This window comes from Piliocolobus tephrosceles, chromosome 1, assembly GCF_002776525.5.
Source record: "Piliocolobus tephrosceles isolate RC106 chromosome 1, ASM277652v3, whole genome shotgun sequence".
Taxonomy (NCBI): Eukaryota; Metazoa; Chordata; class Mammalia; order Primates; family Cercopithecidae; genus Piliocolobus; species Piliocolobus tephrosceles.
The window spans coordinates 206,832,830-206,853,542 of NC_045434.1; the positions used below are offsets into that span (position 1 = coordinate 206,832,830).

At 56.9% G+C, this 20,713-nt stretch overlaps 1 protein-coding gene across 1 annotated transcript; it reads right to left on the reverse strand.

Moving 5' to 3' along the window:
• Nucleotides 1-11: 11 nt before the first annotated feature.
• Nucleotides 12-19,767, reverse strand: EFHD2 (EF-hand domain family member D2). Its single transcript, XM_023194857.2, has 4 exons — nt 19,366-19,767; nt 4,281-4,428; nt 3,054-3,188; nt 12-1,739 (listed from the first exon to the last, which is right to left on the reverse strand). Exons 1-4 carry the CDS (start codon nt 19,671-19,673, stop codon nt 1,608-1,610), a joined length of 723 nt encoding a protein of 240 aa, XP_023050625.1. The 5' UTR covers nt 19,674-19,767; the 3' UTR covers nt 12-1,607.
• Between the last annotated feature and the right edge of the window lie 946 nt (nt 19,768-20,713).

Genomic DNA, 20,713 nt, shown 5'->3' on the forward strand with positions numbered 1-20,713 from the left:
ACATAAGAATATAGAATTTTATCTTCTTTTAGTTAAAAAAAATAATCGTACCACGGAATGAAGAAGTAGCTTTTTTTTTTGCGGGGGGTGGGGCGGGGGAGAAGGGAAGGTGAGAAGGGGGAAAACAAAAAAGCAAAAAGCCCAAAGGAAAAAAAGCATTTTATATTCATCTGTATAAACATATCCGCTAAGGCAAACGCAATCTGGGGCCGAGGCTGCTGCGCTGGGCTCGGTGCGTCCTAATTTCTGCAGATTCTAAGGCCAAAAAATAAAACCTCTGCAAGTCCGCGTAGCTTCGAGGACTCCTGGGGCATTTTACTAAAATAAAGAGTTATTGAGTTTAAAAAGCAGTGACGCCGTTATGACACACACTGAAAGTTGCATAACTGTGGCCTCGAGGGCCACTGACTTGTTTGGACTGAGTGATGGTCACAGTTTCACGACACAGCAACAGACACCACACACAGGCACACATATGTCAGCAAGCACGTGGGAAGCTGTGGCTGAACCGGGCCGGTGGCGTGGGCCTGAACACGGCCTGTCTGGTGCGGGCACCAGAGGGCTGGGGTCCTCATGCTTCCTCAGGGGGCGGGCATGACAGGCAGGTCGCTGGTGACAAGGTGGTGGACATCACTTGGGGAAGGATGGCAGGAGAGGGCTGGACAGGGCCCGGCTGCCCACCGCCTGGTGCATGCAAACACACTTAAAGCACTTCTTGGACGCTTCTCAGAGAATCAAGATGAAGCGCTTGTTTCCTTCCCTAGGAAGGTGCCAATTCTTCCTCCTACCCCGCTCTCTCCAGAGCCCCCGGGACCCTCAGGGTGTTCTGGCGTGGGTGCTAAGGAGCGGTGTCTCCGACCCCCAGAGCCTTCCCTGCCCAGGATCCACAGCATGCCCGGCAGGGGGTGGGCGTGTGAGGTAGATTGGCACAGCTGCCCCCACACCCTGCCTGGCCGGGCCCCAGAGATCTGGGGGTCTCCAAGTCAGCCAGGGGTGCTGGGGTCCTAGGTCCCTTCACCAGAACAGGAGCTCCCCACCCCTCTCCCATTTCAGTAGATGGAAGAGGCAGAGGTGGAGGAAGAGCCCCTGGGGAGGGGTCCCCTCATGCCTCCAACAAGCCCCTTGGGTCCCACTCTGTGGGGGCAGCCCTGATTCTATCTCTTCTGCTGTCTCCCAGTCTGGGAAGGGGCTGGCAGGGGGCCCCGGGGGCGGTGCGGCCTGCTGGAGGGCAGGGGTTCCCAGGTCGGGGGGACGGGGATGGTGGAGGGCAGGCACAGGGGGCCGGGAGGGACCTAGGGCCAGGAGCTGGGCCCGGGGCAGTGCTGGAGCAGATAGCAGGGCAGTCAGGGGTGCAAGAGAGCCCAGGGATTGCCAGGGAGGGCCGGGCCAGGCAGGGAGCCCGTGTCGCGGCCTCACAAAGAGCAGAAGGGAGCGGGGAGGGGCCGGGCCATCTCCATGAGACCCCTGAACTTGCTCCATTCACAGACATTTTTAGGTTTTTAGTAGTGGTCCCGTCAGACAGAGGCAAGGATTCAGGCTCAGCCTCCCATGCGCCACCCTCGCCCACCGCGCTGGGGCCGGAGCAGGGCGGTCAGCTGCAGCCCCCGCTACTTAAACGTGGACTGCAGCTCCTTGAAGGCCGCTTTCCGCTGCTTCATCTCCTCCGCCTGCTTCTTCCGTTCCTCCTGCTCCGCCTTGATCTCCTCCTCGAAGCGGCTGGACACGTTGATGGCCTGGACCTGTGGGGGCATGGGGGTGAGGGGGTCAGGGCTGGATGGTGTATGTTCTGGGGAGGGGGGTGTCTCCGTGCTACAGCTGCTTTTTCTTTTTTAATTTTTTTGAGACGGAGTCTCAGTCTGTCGCCCAGGCTGGAGTGCAACAGCGCAATCTCGGCTCACTGCAACCTCCGCCTTCCAGGTTCAAGTGATTCTCATGCCTCAGCCTCTTGAGCAGCTGGGTTTATAGGCACACTCCACCACGCCCGGCTAATTTTTGTATTTTTAGTAGAGACGGGGTTTCACCATGTTGGCCATGTGGCTGGTCTCGAACTCCTGACCTCAGGTGATCCACCCACCTCAGCCTTCCAAAGTGCTGGGATTACAGGCCTGAGCCACTGTGCCCAGCCTTATGGCTGCTTTTCCTGGGGTCCCTTCTGGCTCAGGCTTCTGCTGAGTCCTACCCAGCAACACAAACAGCTTGACCGCACCAGCTTTGGCCCTGGGTCAGGCACTTCATTCACCTTCCCGAGCCTCAGTTTCCTCCCTAGAACCTGGCACCCAATAACTCTGATCTTATGGAGTTGTCGAGAGGATTGAAAGAGAGAACGTATATTCTGTGGCTGCTGCAGTGCAAGGGTGCTCGAAGGGCGTCACTTAAGCTGCTGCCGTCCTGGTCCTCTGTTTCCTGTCCGGGGAGCCCAGTGGCCCACCCAGTTCCACTGATGAACCCTGAAAAGTTCCACCGATGCTCGGAAGCCCAGGGGGAGGTGGGAGGCAGTCTCTGGAAGGAAGGTTCTTGGCTTAGCAAGGAAAGAGAGAAACAAGGCAGGAGAGCTGGGGCCCTGGGTGGGCAGGACCCAGGAGCCACCAAACCACAGGTGTCCCTTCCATCTGAGAACTTGCTGAAAGGGGAGGGTATTGTGCATGCAGGTGGTCTCTGAGCCCCCAGGCTTCTTCCCAGGCTGGAGCTGGCAGGGCAGGTGTCTGCCGGGGACCCTGGAGAACCAGTGCTGTGTTCTCCTGGGTCCTTCCCTCCTAAGGCCCAGTCCTCTGGGTTAGCGGCTCAGTGTGCCAGGACGGGGGCACCTCAAGGTAGTCCCTGTCCCATTTTGAAGAGTACATGTCCCTCACCCATCCTCTGGTGGCTGCCAAGGATCTCAGCCAGAAGTGGGAGGGGACAGAAGACAGAGCGTGTGGGCCTGGCCCAGCCTGGCAGGGAGTCAGCTCCCATCTTTGCAGCCTCAGCAGGGACGGGAAGGGGACGTATTAACTTCGGGCCGACCCAGGGTCCCACTGTCCTGGAGCGTGGGTCAGGGCACCCCTCGGGCTCCTCACCTTGGCCTCAAAGAAGCTCTTGGCCCCCTTGACGCCCTCACTGGAGACGTCAATCTCGGAGAGGCGGGCCAGCACGCACAGTCCGCTGTCCTCCTGAAGCTCCCCGGCCGCTGCCTTGCGGAAGATCAGGAGGAACTGCAGTGGGGAGAGAGGTGCGCGGTGTCAGGAAGGGAGGGAGGGAGGGGAGCCAGAGTCCCTGGCCACACCCAGGCCCCAGCCTCAGGCCTCCCCTGCAGAGAAGGACTGGGGGGCAGTGAGCTGGGTCTTGCCCCTTGGTGCTCCTGTGCTCCCCCTCACTGGGCCTCTGCCCATCTGTACGATGGAAGGTGACTCATGTACCCACCCAGGATGCTGGGCTTCTGCAGCCCTGCCCCACTCACACCAGCTCCCGACGACGCGGCCTCAGCCTACCTCTTACCTCTGTCTCCCACTGTTCCCCCGTGAACCTACTCTGTGTTCGATATATTGAATCCTGAAGGCGTCATGACAGAATGAGGGAGCCTCCGAGACAGTAAAAGACATGCCCCAAGTCTCAGCGCCTAAAAGTGTCGAAGGGATTCGAACCCTGCTCTCTAACTCTAAGCTGTTACCCTGCACTGCCCACACCTCCCTCCCAGGCACTCACACTGCCCCACGTGCCCCTGCCACCTCTCTCCTTCCCTGCATCCTTCGTGCTTCCTGCCAGACCTCCTGGGCCCCACTTGGGCCTCGAGTCCCCACACCTAACCCTGTGCCGCCTGGGGTCCGGTATCGTTGCTGTCTGGGTTGGGGCCTCCATTTCCTTCCTTGCGAAACAGGCTTGCCCCAGCTCCTGTCTCGGAGTGAGATCCTGGGCATGAAGTCGCCCAGTGCTGTGGCCCTCTTCCTCGGCGTCACAGCTCTGATTTCCCTCTGTGGTGTCTCCCCCTCTACACTTCCAGGAAGGAACCTTCCAGCACAGGGCCTTTCTCTACCCCAGAGCCTGCACAGGGTCAAGTATACAGAAATCGCTCAATATAAGCTCCCTGTGTGAAGGAAGGCATGTCCCTCTCCTCTCTTTCTCCCTGGAAGGACCTCACAATCCTCTCTGGTGCCCGCTCTAACAGGCCCTCTGAAGCCTCACTCAGCCAAGTAGCAGCTGCTCACAGCTGCTGTTCAATAGCGACGCCATTCATTCATTGACAAAGGGTGGGGGTTGGTCTCTCCCGGGCCACCAGGTCCTCAGGTGAAGCCCCTGGTTGGGCTTACCTCCCGGAAGCTCAGCTTGCTGTCAAAGTCCTCATCCACCTCCTTGATCATGTTTTTCAGGCCCAGGTGGGTCTGAGGGGCCCCAAGTTTCTCCATCATGAGCTTTAGCTCCATCAGGTCGATGAAGCCATCCCGCCCAGCATCATATCTGCAGACACAAAAAGAGAGGTCATCGTGGCACTGGCTCAGTCAGAGACGAGAGAGGCTGCAGGCTTGAGTGCAAGGAGACTGGGGGACCAGAGGGCATCTCCCACCAATCATATCATCCCATCACTGCCGGAAGGTCCTCAGTCCAGGCAGAAGACCCATATGTGGCTCAGCTCCTGATTGGTTACCTCTGATGACGGGGAACTCACCACAGGGCCTGGCAGCCTCTTGCACGTAGAATAGCACTAACTTCTGGACAAGCCTGAGGCACAAGGAAGCTGAAATGACAGCCTCCGTGTGCTGACTGTGAAGGCCCAGACAGTGAGAAGGAAGTCTTTTTTTTTTTTTTTTTTTTTGAGACAGAGTCTTGTTCTGTTTTCCAGGCTGAAGAGCGATGGCTCAATCTCGGCTCATTGCAACCTCCAACTTGCGAGTTCAAGCGATTGTCCTGCCTCAGCCTCTCGAGTAGCTGGGACTACAGGCGTGCACTACCACACAGCTAACTTTTGTATTTTTAGCAGATTCAGGGTTTCACCGTGCTGGCCGGGCTGGTCTTGAACTCCTGACTTCAAGTGATCCACCCACCTTGGCCTCCCAAAATACTGGGATGACAAGAGTAAGCCACCGTGCCCAGCTGAGAAGGAATTCTCAATACCATGGCAGGGTGGATCAGGCTCTGAGCTGAGCACTCAGCACCTCCATGACCAGCTGGCTTACTGGAATCTCCATGGGCACTTGGGGGACATCTCACCCCCACCCTAGATGGTAGAACCTTGCAGGCAAGGGCATGGTTTCTCAACCTCAGACCTTAAACAATCTGGACAGAATAAATCCTTGCCGTAGGGGCTGTCTTGTGCATTGTGAGAGGTTTCTAGTAGCAGCCCTCCTGAGTTGTGACAGCGAAAAATGGCTCCCAGACATTGTCAGATGTCCCCGGGGGGAAAAAGCATTCCCTGTTGAGAAGCACTGGAATGGGGGATGTGACGTGGGTGTGGAAGGTGCCCTCTTTCCATGTGAAAAATGACTCTTCTTACTCAGCACCCTCTGTACTGGGGGTCCCCCCTCTGTACTCATTCCCCACCCGCCCCACCAGCTTACCCTAGGTACTGGGAAGGAGGTTAAAAAGCACACAGTAGGTGCTCAAAAATGTGGAATGAAGAAATAAGACGTGAATAAATGAAGGGGTATCTAAGGCAGGGTCTCTGCCTTTGTCGAGGGCACAGAGCAGGAGGGGGGCAGGGGGCAGGGCCAGGTGGCACTAGGCGGCCTGGGTGTGTTCAGGGAAGTGTGGCGCTGTGCCTGCAGGGAGTGGCGGAGACTGGCGGGGCGGTGGGGAAGCCGGGAACAAGCATCGGGCGATAGAGATGCCTCCCCTCCGCCCTGCACACTCAGGTTCTCTTTTTTCTACCATCACAACCTGGCAGAGACAGGGATGCGGTTGGAGGCAAGTCCCTCTTGACTGGCTTCTGTGTAGTAAGAGCCTAGGTGGCCTCTCTGCCTGTTCCCTGGCTGGGAAGGCACCACTGGTTGCTGGAGCACACAGCCTGGTGAAAGAGGGCCAGGCGCTGTTTGCCCAGCTGGGCTCTCTTACCAACCAAACACCTGCCCTGCCGGTCTCTGGGAACAGCGTGGGAGGAAGACAAGATGGGGGCTGGGGAGAGAGATCCTTGAGTTGGTAAAATGGGCTTTTCTTTTTTTCTTTTTCTTTCTTTTTTTTTTTGAGACGGGTGTTGCTGTGTTGCCCAGGCACGATCACAGCTTACTGCAGCCTCTACCTCCTGGTCTCAAGTGATCCTCCCACCTCAGCCTTCCAAGTAGCTGCGACTGCAGGTGCATGCTACCATGCCTGGCCAATTTGTGTATTTTTTTTGTAGAGATGGGGTGTCAGTATGTTGTTCAGGCTGGTCTCGAACTTCTGGGCTCGAGCAATCCTCCCACTCAGCCTCCTGGAGTGCTGGGATGACAGGCGTGCGTCACTTTGCCCAGTCAAAATGTTTTTTTCTACACCTAAAGAAGCCTTATGCAGTCCCCAAGGCCTTCAGCTGGCTGGATGACAGTGCTGGTGACAGCAGCGCAACACAGGGGCCTGTGTCCCAGAACCCTATGTCCTGGGAGCTTGAGCTTTTGCATGACGATGTCTCATTTGTGCACCTTCTTCCCAGCTCCCTTCGCCTTCTCTAGTTAGGTGTACTTTAAACACCTAATAGCAACCAGGTACTGAAATCTGTCTTTATGCAGGGAACTGCTTACTTTACTTAATCCTCCTAATGACCTTAGTTTACAACCAAGGCTCAGAGAGGTTAAGTGACCCACCCACAGTCACACAGCAGTAAGGAGGGAGCTGGGCTTCCAGACTAGGTCCGCTGGACTCATAAACTTGCACATTTGCTCTGTACCCAGCCCCTCCCCCACGTGTCCTGGGACCGCTGCAGAACACAGACGGCTGCCTGGAGCGCGAGGGGAGCATTTGTGCGAGGGGTATAAATAGTTCACCAGCCAGTGAGTCAGTGGTTGGAAGTGACACAGCACAGGAAAGATGGGTCTTGGGAGCCCTGGAGGGAACACAGGGTCCTGGGGCCTTCTGCCCCACTGATGGGTGAGGACTGGGGTGGAGGTGGATGGACCAGTGGCCCATGTGGGCAGTGGCCACCTCTGTGGCAGTAGAAGGTGTGGGACTCAGAGGGTCAGGCAGGCCAAAGCTGCTGCAGTCCAGCCTCTACCTGGAGCTGGAGGGGCTCTGGGGGGCACAGTGGAGGCCCTTCCTGTCATCTCTGGACTTTGTTTGCTGCCTGGGGGAGGGCTGGGCAGGTGCCACATGATCATGGCGCTGTGCAGGGGCACCTGGTGAGGGACTCAGTCTTTCCTGAGCCAAGTCAGGAGGACTCTCCTCCTCAGTGCCCCCCAGGAAAGCAAAGCCCCTGCCGCTTTCTGACCTTGGGTTCCCATGAAGGTCAGCGATGACAATCGGGCTCTGGAGTCAAATTGCCTGGGCTCCTCAGCCACAAAATGCAGCATCTCTTAAGCTGGGGTGCATGTGCCCCCCAGGGGACATCTGGCAATGTCTACAGATGTTTTTGGTTGTCATACCTGGGGCGGGGGGTGCCGGTGGTATCTGGTGGGTGGAGGCCAGGGAAGCTCCTATAGCGCACAGGGTGGCCCCACCACAAAGAATGACCTGGCCGGCCGGGCGCGGTGGCCCACGCCTGTGATCCCAGCACTTTGGGAGGCTGAGGCGGGCAGATCATGAGATCAGGAGATCAAGACCATCTGGGCCAACATGGTGAAACCCCGTCTCTATTAAAAATACACAAATTAGCTGGGCATGGTGGCAGGTGCCTGTAATCCCTGCTACTTGGGAGGCGGAGGCAGGAGAATGGCTTAAACACAGGAGCGGAGGTTGCAGTGAGCTGAGATTGTGCCACTGCACTCCAGCCTGGGTGACAAAGCGAGGCTGCCTTAAAAAAAAAAAAAAAAAAAAAAAAGGAATGACCTGGCCCCAAGTGCCAGTGGTGCTGAGGCTGAGAACCCTGCTGCAAGGGGGCCTCTCTCATGGGCCACTGTGAGGAATGACTGAGCCCATCCCTGTCAAAGCACTCAGCGCAGCTCCCAGAGCACAGAGCTGCATAAATGGCAGTCGCCACCACTAAAACAAGATTGAATCACCTTCACTAACCTCCTGACGCGGCAGCACTTTCTCTTTACAACCCCTGTGCTCAGCGATCCTCCAGGTCCGGATTAGATCAGGAGGGCTGTTATCGGTGAGGCCACCAGCCACCTAACCAGCAGGTCAGGGGTTCAGGTCCCAGCCCCTGGGTCCCACGTGCCTCTCCCTGAGCCCCAGTTTTATTTATTGCTCAAGTGCATGGGTTTTTCCTGCAGCCAGGGGCAGCTCAGTTTCAGAGAAAGTGCAGATAAAGTGTCCAAACTTGGATGGAAACGTGGGCTGTGGATCCCTCTGTCTTTGGCAGCTCCCAGGCCTGGCTGGGCCGCAGCTCAAACCACAATTTGAACGGCCGCCTCTATCAATCAAGGGCCAATCAATTACTGGGGCTGGGCTCCATCCAGGGCAGGCTCTGGCCCCCAGGGGGACAATATAGGGGCTGGCTGTGGTGCCAAAGAGTTCATCACCAACAGGAGGTGACTGGGGCTGCAAGAGGCCAGGTGCTGGGGTGGGAGGTGAAGCCCCCAGAGGTAGCTGTGGAGGAGGCCATTCCCAAGAGACTCCTGGAGAGTGGCCATGTGCCCGGTGCCCTGGGCTCTGATGTGGTCTAGTGCAGGGGATCGGCCAGGTTCCAATCAAGGTCAACCTGATTGAAGATGGCCTTGAGGGTTTGTGGTTACATCAACTGTGCTGAGACTGACCTGGGTCCAAACCCCAGCGCTGCCACCTGCTGGCAGAATAACCCTGGTCAAGTCACCTAACCCCACAGACCTGTTTCCTCATCTACATCATGGAGATCAAAGAACTCATCTCAGGATGGAGGCAAGGATTAAAAGAGATGATATAAGCAGACTCTTAGCACAGAGCCTGGTCCACAGGAAGCACTTTCTACACACCTAGTATGATACTAAAAACCAGTTATTATTATTCCTAACATCTATCTCTAAGATTATTAAAGAGTAAATGAGGCTGGACGCGGTGGCTCACGCCTATAATGCCAGCACTTTGAGAGGCTGAGGTGGGAGGATCACTAGAGCCCAGGAGTTTGAGACCAGCTTGGGCAAGACAGGGAGACCACATCTCAATAAAAAAATAAAGGGCCGGGCACGGTGGCTCACGCCTGTAATCCCAGCACTTTGGGAGGCTGAGGTAGGCAGATCATGAGGTCAGGAGTTCAAGGCCAGCTTTATCAACATGGTAAAACCCTGTCTCTAGTGAAAATATAAAAATTAGCCAGGCATGGTGGCGTGCACCTGTAATTCCAGCTACTCGGGAGGCTGAGGCATGAGAATTGCTTGAACCCAGGAGGTAGAGGTTGCAGTGAGCTGAGATTGTGCCACTGCACTCCAGCCTGCGTGACAATGTGAGACACTGTCTCAAATAAATAAATAAACAAATAAAAAATAGCTGGGCATGGTAGTGTATGCCTCTGGTCTCAGCTACTACGTAGGCTGTTGTGGGAGGATCACTTTAGCCCTGGAGGTTGAGGCTGCAGTGAGCCCTGATTGAGCCACTGCTCTTTAGCCTGGGCAACAGAGTGAGACCTTGTTTAAAAAAAAAAAACAAACAAAAAAGAGAAAATGAAAACAAGATTACAGATATAAAATGCCTGGCTCATAGCGCGTCCTTAAAACCTGTTAATTTTATCATCATCACAACAGTAGTTGTTACATTGGGAAGTTTGTGTGTGTCACATATACACATCATATACTTCACACATACAACATAAAAAGGGTGATGATATTAGAAATAATGTTAAAAAACACACTGGCCTCTGCCACAGGCTCCAGTCCTGACTGGTGGTACAGGGCTGGGAGGCAGGGCTTGTGGTGGCTTGGCCTGGAGGCAGGGGTGGATATGATGACCCAGGAGATCCCTCCAGCATGAGCCCTCCTCTGAAGGCCTCACTTCTCCCCCACGAGGCCTGACGCAAAGCCCCAGCATCTCTGGGAGGTGGGAAGACAGACGGCCGCTGGACAGAGCCCTTGAACAGGGAGAGAGGAGACGCAGGGAGCGAGGAACCTTCCCTTGGGGTTGGAGGGAAGTGATGAAGGGGCTACTCTCACGGTGCTGGTGTGTATGTGCGGGGGGTGGGGGACAACTGGCAGCACAGGAGAGAACGAGGTTCCACGATGGCTGGAAACAGGCATCTCCCGGGCTAGGGGGCCTCTCACCCACCAGCCCTTCTCCCTGAGCTGGAACTGAGGTTGCAGGTGGCTTAAAGCATCCAGAAAAAGAGAGGTCAGCCCGCAAGATCCACCCAGACAGCCTGGTCTACCCATTTTCCATTACATAGGGAAACCGGGGCCCAGAGTGGGTAGTGACCGACCCAGGGTCACACAGCCAGCAGACTGCAGGATTCCAACAGCTGGAAGTTTTTCTCCTCCCTGGCCCCCTCTCTTTTTCCTGGTCCCATGGAGGGTCCCACATTCTCAAGCCTGAAGGGCCAGCGGAGGCTGGACTGAGAGCCCAGCGTGGTGCCTGTTTGGGAAGGCCAATGCCATTCGGCAGGACTGGCAGAAAGCACCCAGCCTGGGAACTCAGCACTTTTCTCCAGCACCGGAGGGAGGCTGTGGGGCCTGGCACTGTGCCTGCATTCCTATCTGCCTCCCCCTGAATTGTTCTTGCCAGGAAGGGCTCAGCAGCTAGCTGCGCCCTGGATGCTGGGAACGAAATCCCCACTCATCCCCCTCTTGAAAGCGGAGCAACCGGTTACCCCCTAGGACAACTCTTCCCCTTTGGGGTGAGCATGGTCCCCAGCTGGTTGCTTCCCTGCCCCTGCCTGTTTCCCAGTTCTGATAACTAGGGGGTCACAGGGGTAGGCAGTGGAGGCGTCAACCATGCATAGTGCAGACGTGCCAGCCTTGCACCCAGGCGAGCCACACGTCATAACCTATCATCATTCCTGGCTGCTCTGCTGGGCGCTTGCTATGTGCCAGGCGCGATGCCAGGTGTTTCGCATCAGATTCTCATAAGAAGTCCATGAAGCGGCATGAACATTCCTATTTAACCGACAAGGAGATGAGGCTCAGGGGGAAGCCACTTGGCCAGGTCATAGGTGACAGGGGTGTCGATGGGCTCTGAACCAGGCCTGATCAAACACATGCACTCTTAACGACTATGCTATGCCCTGATGCCTATGGGTACGCAGCAGTGAACTGCAGGGTTGGAAGGGATATTGGAGGCCATCTTATTCAGTCCTTCCTGAAAATCAGATTCCTCATGCAGTTCTTTGTTTAGTGCCTTGAATACCTCTGAGGGCAGGAAGCTCATTGCTTGTCTAAGGGGGCCCATCTTGGCTTTGGAACTATTAGAAACTTGCTCCTCGGCCAGGTGCAGTGGCTCATGCCTGTAATCTCAGCACTTTGGGGGCTGAGGTGGGCGGATCACTTGAGGCCAGGAGTTCGAGACCAGCCTGACCAACATGTTGAAACTCTGTCTCTACTAAGAATACAATAATTAGCTGGGTGTGGTAGTGCAGGCCTGTAATCCCAACTACTAGGGAGGCTGAGGCAGGAGAATCGCTTGAACCCGGGAAGTGGAGGCTGGAGGGAGCCAAGATTATGCCACTGCACTCTAGCTTGGGTGACAGAGCAAGACTCTGTCTCAAAAAAAAAAAAAAAGAAAAAAGAAAGTAAGTTGCTCCTCGTGTAGGTCCCCCGAGCTGCGCTGCACATTCTGATGGCAGAAGGAAGCAGAGTCATCGCAGCCACTGCACCTGGGAAGGTGGGAGCACAGGGGACCCCAACTCAGTCTCTCCTGACTCCCATCCCAGGCTTTGCTGATGGCCCCTCTGGGCATGCGGGTCCCAGGAAGACAGACAACTGGATGGGGTGGGTGTTGGGTATGGGCTCAGGAGCCCTCAGGCCCGCCTGGCTTCCCCAGTTCCTGCACGTCCCCACCCCCAGACCGCCTGACTCATACGGGGAAAGCCCAGCGCTCACCACTTCCTCTAGTCCTATCTGGGAATCTCACACTTGATCTGTTGCCCTGGGTCAGCTAAGCGGGGTATGGGGTAGGGGAAGAAAGAGAGAGAGAGAGACGGAGAGACAGATAGAGAGAGAGCACACAAGTGTGGCACTCGGGGCTCCCCTGTGGAAGATAAAGAGGGAGACACCACGCAATTTGCTGGGGGGGCTGTCAGGGCTCAAGGGCATCCTAACGTGGAGTTCAACAACATCTCACCACACCTGCAGCACTCCCTGCCAGCCGCCCCCTTTCACTTCTTGCTCTTCATAATCATTATTGTTATGATAGTGATTATAAAGAATATTTATTGAATGCCTAATATTAATATAACCCAGTGTTTATAATGTAACTTAATCTTTACTCCATTCATCTTATCCTCTTACAGCTTAGACAAAGTCACCTGCCTAAGGATAACCTTAGGTCAACCTCAGGAAGCGGTGGGGAGACGGCTGTGCGGGGGCCTGAGCTGCGGCTTAGCGCTTCTTAAACGTCAGTGGGCACACCTGGTGAAGCTGGTTACAGTGCAGATGATGGGCCGGGCGTGGTGGCTCATGCCTGTAATCCCTGCACTTTGGGAGGATGAGGTGGGAGGGTGGCTTGGAGTCAGGAGTTTGAGACCAGTCTGAGCAACATAATGAGACCCCCATCTCTACAAAAATAAAAAAAAATTAGCCAGATGTGGTGGCATATGCCTAGAGTCCCAGCTACTCAGGAGGCTGAGGTGGGAGGATCACTTAAGCCCATGAAGTTGAGGCTGCAGTGAGCTATGATCGTATCACTGTATTCCATCTGGGTGACAGAGCAAGACCCTGTCTCAAAAAAAACACAGATCACAGTCTGGTAAATCTGGGGTGGAACCTGCGGGTCTGCATTTCTAACACACTCCAGGGCGGTGTTGCTGCTGGTGTTTGGGCAACTGTAAGGGTTCAGAGGACTTGGGAGCCAGGGAGGCCCAGGTTCAAATTCCGCTTCTGCCCCTCACTAGCTGTGTGACTTTGGACAAGTCACGTAACCCTTCTGAAAGCCTAGTCTCCTTAACTGTGAAATGGGCGAGGACGATGTTGCAGGATACGAAAGGACTGAATGGGAGGCAAAGCGCCTGGTTTGAAGCATCTGATGGCTCACGACTCCCCAGGTGGCCCGGCTCCCATCTGGCCACACCTTTCTGGCACTGACCCCTGCTTCTCTGCTGTCCTTGAAAAGCGGAAGTCAGCCAAGAAGAAGGCTGCCCGGCAGTCAGGGGAACTCAGCTGCTCCAGGGTGTGGGGACCTTCCCTGCAGAGGCTGCAAAGTGACTGCCTCTGCTGGCAGGGCTGGCCTTGTAGAAAGGACCTCCGTCATCCCCTGAGGCAGCAAGGCCTGCTGTCCTAGAGCCTAGACTCTGGCAGTGGAAGCCAGTCCAAGCCACCCAGGCCTTGGACCCAGGGGGCGTGGAGGAGAGCAAGGAGGCCAAATAAGAGAAGGCAGGAAGGGTGGACCAAAGAGGAACCAAAAGTCCTGGGTTGGGGGTGTGGGGGAAGGAGAGGTGACTCAGACACTGATGCAGAGGGGAAGTGGGAGGAACGGAGTAAGGGCCGAGGCCAGGAAATCCTCCCTCCCCAGGGGTGCAGGGCATTCTCCCCACCCACTGACCCTAAGCTGCAGGTGAAGGACCCCACCTCTCTACCGCTCTAAGGCTCTGGCAGGCTCCCCCAAGCCCCAGCCACAAACACAGCTTCACTTGGCCTCCAGGGGCTCCTTGCAGGAGGATCCGGTTCTAATCCTGTCACTGTCAGTTAATATCTTAGACAAGTGACAATTGCCTTGAGCCTCAGTCTCCTCATCTGTCAAACAGGGATAAAAATGATAGTACCAGGCTAGGAGCGGTGGCTTACGTCTGTAATCCCAGCACTTTGGGAGGCTGAGGCAGGCAGATCACTTGAGGTCAGGAGTTCGAGACCAGCCTGGCCAACACGGTGAAAGCCCGTCTCTACTCAAAAATACAAAAATTAGCCAGGTGTAGTGGTGTGTGCCTGTAGTCCCAGCTACTTAGAGGCTGAAGCAGGAGAATCACTTGAACCCAGGAGGCGGAGGCTGCAGTGAGCCAAGATCACGCCACGGTATTTCAGCCTTGGCGGCAGAGTGAGACTCCATCTCAAAAAAAAGAAAAAGGAAAACAAAGACACTATCAATCTCATTGTGCTGGTGTGAGAATTCAACTCCGTTCTCTAAATAATATACATAGGCTCCTCCAGGAATGGCTAGAACTAGTGGCTCTGTTTAACAAGGAGGGGGCACAGAGGCAGGGGGCTGGCTGCAAAGAGAACTTCAGCATGGTGTGATGCATGAGAGCTTTCGGTTCTCATGGCAGAAATAAAGAAAGAAACCTTCCATTGCTAGCCCTGTGGGTGCATCCTCTCTACCCCTAAATCTCTACACGTTTGTTCTATATAAGACTGTAAGCCTCCTGAGGGCAGGAACTTGATTCATTTAATTCTCTGGATCTTGTAGCGCAAAAACTTAATAACATATCTGTTGGAAGAATGATCACGTGCCTGAACCTTGCATTTTTCAAAAACATCATCTATCATGCAAACAGCCCAGATACCGTGATGGGCTTTTAACAAAGACCCAGAGCTTTTTTTATACCTAATCCTCAGAACTTTACCAGGTAGGTTCTTAAGCCCCTGGGGAAACTGAGACTCAGAGAAGCTGAGTTGTCTGCCTGGAGCAACCCAGCTGGGTGGTGGCAGACGGGAATCCCTGTTGTGCACCCTCCAGAGCTGTTGTTTGCTCTCCCCTTTTTTGTGCCACCTGCCTTTCCTGTAACTAGGTGATAATGAATTCATTTTTCTCTTTTTGTTATTTATCAAAGCCATATGTAGCTGTCAATCAGAGTGGCTGTTCAGCAGGAGAGAAGGAGGGCTCTAACCTTGGGTCCTGTCACTAGGGCCCAAAGCAAATGGTGGTCAACAACCTGGCAGGCCGGAAGCTCCACTGGTGGTTAAGTGGAGGCAGCCAGTGGGCGTTGTGGAGCTGGCTGTGAGTCAGCCGCAATGACCAATGCCAGGGCCCTGTGAGGGGCTCAGGAGAGGGTGTATGCTGAGCTGGGGATGGCGGTGACAGTCATTTAGTAACGACTTGCTCTGTGCCAAGCACTGGGCTAAGCGCCGTACCCAATCCTGTGAGGTGGGTCCCCTGTCCTCCCTGTTCCAGGGTGAGGAACAGAAGCTCAGAAGGGCTCCAGGGCCCACAGCTGGATTCAAACCCAGGGCTGCAGACTCCAGAGGCCCTGCCGACTGTGTCCAGGAGGGGCTCCTGGGAGAGGTGTGTCCCTGGAGGTGGAGGGTGGAGAGGAAGGCGGGATGCTTCCAGAGCTTGTGCAGGGAAGAGTCGGCCAGAAGGAAAGGAAAGCCTACCTCTGATGCAAGGTATCCTGAGATGAAGTGGCTGAGGACGAGGGTGGGGACAGGGCCTGCAAGGCTGGGCTAGGCAGGAGACAGGGATCTAGGGCATCGTCCTCAGATTCCACAGCAGGTTCAGAATTACACGGCTGCATACCTTTCTGGCAGGTCTCGACTTACAAAACCCTCCAGAGCACCCCCTAGGCTGTTGTCAGCACCCCCGAGGCTCTCCAGGGCCATTCTATTTGCCTCTGACAGGAGGGTTCCAGAGCCAGCCCTGGAGGAGCAAAGAGAGGGAGGCAGCAGCTGGGAGATCAGAGGTGCTGGACATAGCCTGAGGCCGCACGGGGAGGGGGACGGGGAGTCCTGGCTGCCGGGGCCAGGGAGACACAGGGCCTCCTCGTGCTGTGCCTCACACTGCACTGGGCCAGAACTCTAAATGTCTCATGTCCTCTGAGCCCCACCCTGAGACACAGGGACCACTCTCCTCACCATACAAGGTTTCAGCCTCACTGAAAACCTCTCTGTAACGCGAGCAAGTCGCCGCCACACCTTTCTGGGTCTTGGTTCCCTCTTCTGTAAAACGGGGAGAGGGGTTGGAGTCAACCCTCCAGGTCTCTCTCAGGGGGAAGCTGAATGACTCTAGGTGTGAGACCAGTGATGGCTGAGAGTCTACCTTGCCCCTGTCCCCTCTCTTCCCCATCGATCTCCAGCCTCGGGAAGTAGCTGCTGAATCAACACAGATGGGTGGACCAGAAGGCCCTGGAAGGCAGTTCCAACATCCAGAAGCACTCAGGACCCCTCAGGCATACGCAGGTCAGGGCTGAAGGACCTTTGGGGGTCATCAGGGATAGCCTGCCCCTTTTACAGGTGGGTAAGACTGAGGCCCAGGGAGGACATGCAGACTAGGACGGAGGCCCAGCTTCCTTGCTCCTGGCCCCCAAGGAAAGGCCGGCTCCCATTCTCCTCCTGACCTCATGGTCTCCTGCCTTCTGCTCTGGTGACTGGCTTCCCAGGAGGGCAGGCTCCCCTCCTCCCTGCCCTCTGCTCTCCCCAGAGCCCTGGCTCTGATGCCCTGGCTATGATCCAGGGACCCTGCTTGGACCCAGGAGGCTGCAGCCTCACTCGGACAGCGGAAGCAGAACAGGGGTTTTGTCTTCCACGAGAGTCCGTCTGTTGGCGGCGGGGTTGGGCTCGGTTGGCACAGTGAAGCCTTGTTTCCTTGAATACACAATCTGCAGCTTTCCACCCTTACCCGGGCCCTGACGGGCGGCACTTGCTTCCCTAGAGGTTTAGCTTCCTGGCCCCTGCCTGCCCCATCAGCCCTCCCCAAAAACTGGCAAGCAGTGCTGGCGCCAAGAGGTAGCTTGGAGGGGTCCAGGTTCCCTCAGTCTCCCTCAGAGTACCTCTCATCAAACTAGAAACAGCCTATGTAAAAAAAAAGTGAGTTTGCTGTGCAGATGAAGCTTGCAGACTGTTCCTTCAGCCGCATGCCACTTCCAACCACACTGCAGCCTCCCAAGTCCCGCTCATTTGAAGTGTCTGGGTTCTCCCAGAACAGCTCCACCTTTGTTTTGGTGGCCAGTGGGCAGGGAAGCTATGGAGGCTCAGGAGAAGGCAGGCTCTGGAGGAAAGGAGAGACTGTGGCTGGAGGTGGGGAAATGAGTGGACAATACGCCAGGAACATAGAAGCAGGTGTTGGAGGTTTTCCAACATGAAAGCAGATGTCTGTGATGGGAAACCCAGAAGTAGAAGAGCCCAGGATTTGGAGTCCCAGACCTGGGTTTGAATCCAGGCTCTACCATTTTCTAGCTGTGTGGTCTTGGCAAGTTATTTGAGACTCCTTGTCTGCACAAAGGTGACGAAGAGCTCTGGGTCACGGGGCTGTTTGAAGGACCTGGTGAGTGCCTCAGCACTATCAGCACAGGGATCTCTGTGGTGTCTGAATCAGCTCTGCATTCCCCGATGGAGGCAGTGACAGACACTGATCCATACCCACCCCTGCGTCTGCCCACCCCGGGAGCGTGCAAGCTACTCTTCCAGGAAGCCTGGAAATCCTGCTCTCCCAATCTCGCCAGTCTTCGGCGGGGAAGAAACTTTAGAAGAACTCCAACCAAACACCCTGGAGTCAAGGAGGTGGGCGCCCTGGGATTTTCTCAAAGAGGTTCAGAGGGGCCGGGGGTCAAGGACTTGATGTTCCCCCAGAAGGACCTTGGGAAAGTATGGGACTCCTCAGTCACCCCCAACTGGGAACCAGAAATCCTTCCCCCTGCCTTGGGGCCAAATGCAGAAGCTGCTGCAAGCTGTCCTGAGCAGGGGAGAGCCTTTCTCAAACTGTGCGGTTGCAAAACACCCCTCCCTGGGCTTCCGGCTTGATGTCTGGGCACTGACAGCTGCATATGGTGAGGTCTGCCCCCACCTCCTGCCCAGCCAAGGGGGAGCCGGCCTTGCTGCATTGCTTCCTCAGCCTTGGGCTGCCTGTGCCGGGTGGGCTAGACCTCCTGGCTCACCCCCAAGACTCAGCCTCAAGCCAATGCTATCCCCTTCCAGAACCACTCCTGACCAGCACCCAGATTGTGGAACAGAGGCTGTTCCCTCTCCAGGAGCCAGGGGCAGGGGAACAGGGAACAGGAGGTGGGGAAAGGTACCAAAGGGAGGGGCACTGGCACCTTCCCCACCCCCTGGGCACACACATGGTTGGGAGAGAGTGGCTGTGCATCTTAGATCCAACAGAGTGGGACCCAGGGATGGGCCGGAGGGAGCTGGGCCCTCTCTCTCTAGCCCCTCCACAGACACATTAAGACTGTTTTTGTGGGGGAACGGGGGGATGAGTCCACAGGCCTGGGGGTGCCCATCTACCCTGGTGAGGGCACAGCACGTGGAATCTGATGGAATAAAGGGTAGGTATGGGGGTAACAGGGCAAGTCACATAGGAAGGGGCCCCTTTTGACTAGGGTGGGTGTGGGACATTGGGGGTTCCCGTGGGGAAGGAAGGGGATATATGGAGTGGGGAGGAGAGATGGGGGCCTTGTGACAGAAGCAGGTGAGCAGTGACTGCAAGCTGCTGGGTGCAGGGGGGTTGGGGCGGGCAGGAGGAGGAGGGAGGCCTTCCAAGCCCAGAGGGGACTGGGCCCACAGGGACGATGGGAGTGAGGTTTACACGCCTACAGAGGGGGAACAGGGGCCGAGGGGTCCCTTCCCAGGGAGATCACTTGTGAGTGAAGGATTTGGGTCGTTTTTAATGAGTGGGTGGAGATGGAAAGGGCAAGTCTTGCCCCCAGTTTGCTGGTAGATGCTAAATAACTGGAGAGGAAGTTGGGGGAATCCCTGCCCAGAACCCACCTTCAGGGAGACCTGAGATCAGGAGAGGAAATGAAAAGACCTTAAGGAAAGGAATGTGGTTGGCATGTGGTGTCCAGGGGCACTGGGGTGGGTGTCTTTGGCCAGCGTGTGTTGGGGTGAGGGTGGGGAACGCGAGCAGCTGGGATGGGGGAAGGAAGGCCGCTGGGTCCTCAGCCTCGGTGTGTGCCTTGTGGGATGGTGGAGAAGCGCCACTAACAGGGTAGGGGGCCCGGGACCCACACTTGTGGTAGTGGGGGTGGGGCTCGCGGGGCCTGGCGATTATCTGGAAGGAGGTTCGGGGTCTCCTACTCTGTGGGCGCGTCTATGGTGTACCGGAGGCAGCACAAATACGAGTCACCGCCGCGTGCCAGGGGCCGGGGGTCCCCCAGACTAACGTGCGTGGTGGGATGCCGGGTCTCGATCTGGAAGGGGCCGCGGGGTCCCCAACCCCGGTGCGTCTGGGTTCGGGGAAGCTTGGCTGACTGCTGGGGTCCCGGGTCGGCGCGGGATCCGGGGATCGGGGTTTCGGGGCCCGATACTGGGTAGTGGGGCGGGCGGGGGGCCGGGTCGCGCGGGCACTCACTGCTTGAACATCTTCTCCATGTCCTTGATCTGCTTCCTGGAGAACTCCTTGAACTCGGTGTAGGGGTTGAAGACGCGGCGGCTGGGCGACTGGGGCTCGCCGATGCCCTGGTTGAGGTCGGCGCGCCGCAGCAGCTTGGCGCTCAGCTCGCAGTCCGCGCTGCCCAGCGCCTCGGCCGCCTCGTCGGGCGCCCCCGCCGCCGCCGCCGCCGCCCCGTTCAGCCCGGGTTGCTCCGGGGTCTCGCCGCCGCCCTCGCCCTCCATCTGCAGCCGCCGGCTCAGCTTGGTGGCCAGCTCGTCCGTGGCCATGGTGGCCCGCACGGCACTCGCCTTGACCGGGCCCCTGCTCTCAGCGCAGCGCCGCCGGCCGCGCTCTTCCTCTTCCTGACACTCCCCGGGCCAGGCACCGCCCCCGAAGGTGGGACTTGGGCCCTGGCGGGGACGGCGCGCCCCGCCCCCGTCCCCGCCCCCAGGCCCGGACCCGCGCGGCGTGCGCGTGATCGCTCCCGGCAGCCGGGGGTCCAGTGTACTCTGCGCGCCCCGCCGGCCGTCGTCTGCCCCCCGCGAGGCTGGGGAGGGCGATGGAAAGCCATGGCCCTCTTCGTGCCCACTGTAGCAGCTGAGCGGGAGGGGTCCGGCTGGGGGCCGGGGCCGGGCGGGAAGGAAGAGGGCTCCTCCCCCGCGGCTTGGGTGAGGAGCGGGGCTTGCCGGGGGCCAGGGGGGCGAGGAGGGGTGCCGCCCCACCCCCTTCTCCGGAATCCCCACGCCGTGAAGTCATAATCCTGTATCTGTGACACCCTGTCGGTTGCTATGGAGACGACTCGCTGTTAAACACTGGCGTTCTCAATGAGGGTTGCAGGGGTTCCGAGGCGGACCTGAGGAGCACAAACCTCTGTTTAGGGTGAACCGTTGCGGGCGCCGCTGGCCTCTTGGAAGAGGACAGACTAGCAGCTGCGAGGGAGATGGGGCTGGGCTTCACCCCTAAAAGGGCCCCTGGAGACAGCGGGTGAGGGACAGGGGAAGGGGCTGGTGGTCCTCTCTCCCGAGGCCCCGCACCATCACACAGATGACTTGGCAGAATAGCTGCTGGGCCAGTGTTGTCGCCTGTGACTGTACTTTAGGGAAACTGACAGGGAGATCTTGATGTCGCCATTTTGATGGGGTCACCAGAGGAGAGATGTCCTCTCCAAAGGCTCCTGGACAGGGCTAGGGAAAAAGTTCAGATAATAAGTATCTCTGTGGTCTGGGCTGTCACCTCACAACTGCACAACTCTGGACCTTCAGCATCAGAACCACTGGGGCCTAGGTTAATAATACAGATTCCCAGGCTCCAATTTGGACAGACAAAA

What these genes read in the sequence shown, in the direction of transcription:
- EFHD2 (XM_023194857.2), bottom strand. Translation starts at nt 19,673, where the DNA reads ATGGCCACGGACGAGCTGGCCACCAAGCTGAGCCGGCGGCTGCAGATG. An exon ending in GCAAGCTGAGCTTCCGGGAG is followed by an intron (nt 3,189 to 4,280) that starts GTAAGCCCAACC and finishes TCCCCACTGCAG; the next exon opens with TTCCTCCTGATCTTCCGCAA. An exon ending in AGAGCTTCTTTGAGGCCAAG is followed by an intron (nt 1,740 to 3,053) that starts GTGAGGAGCCCG and finishes ATGCCCCCACAG; the next exon opens with GTCCAGGCCATCAACGTGTC.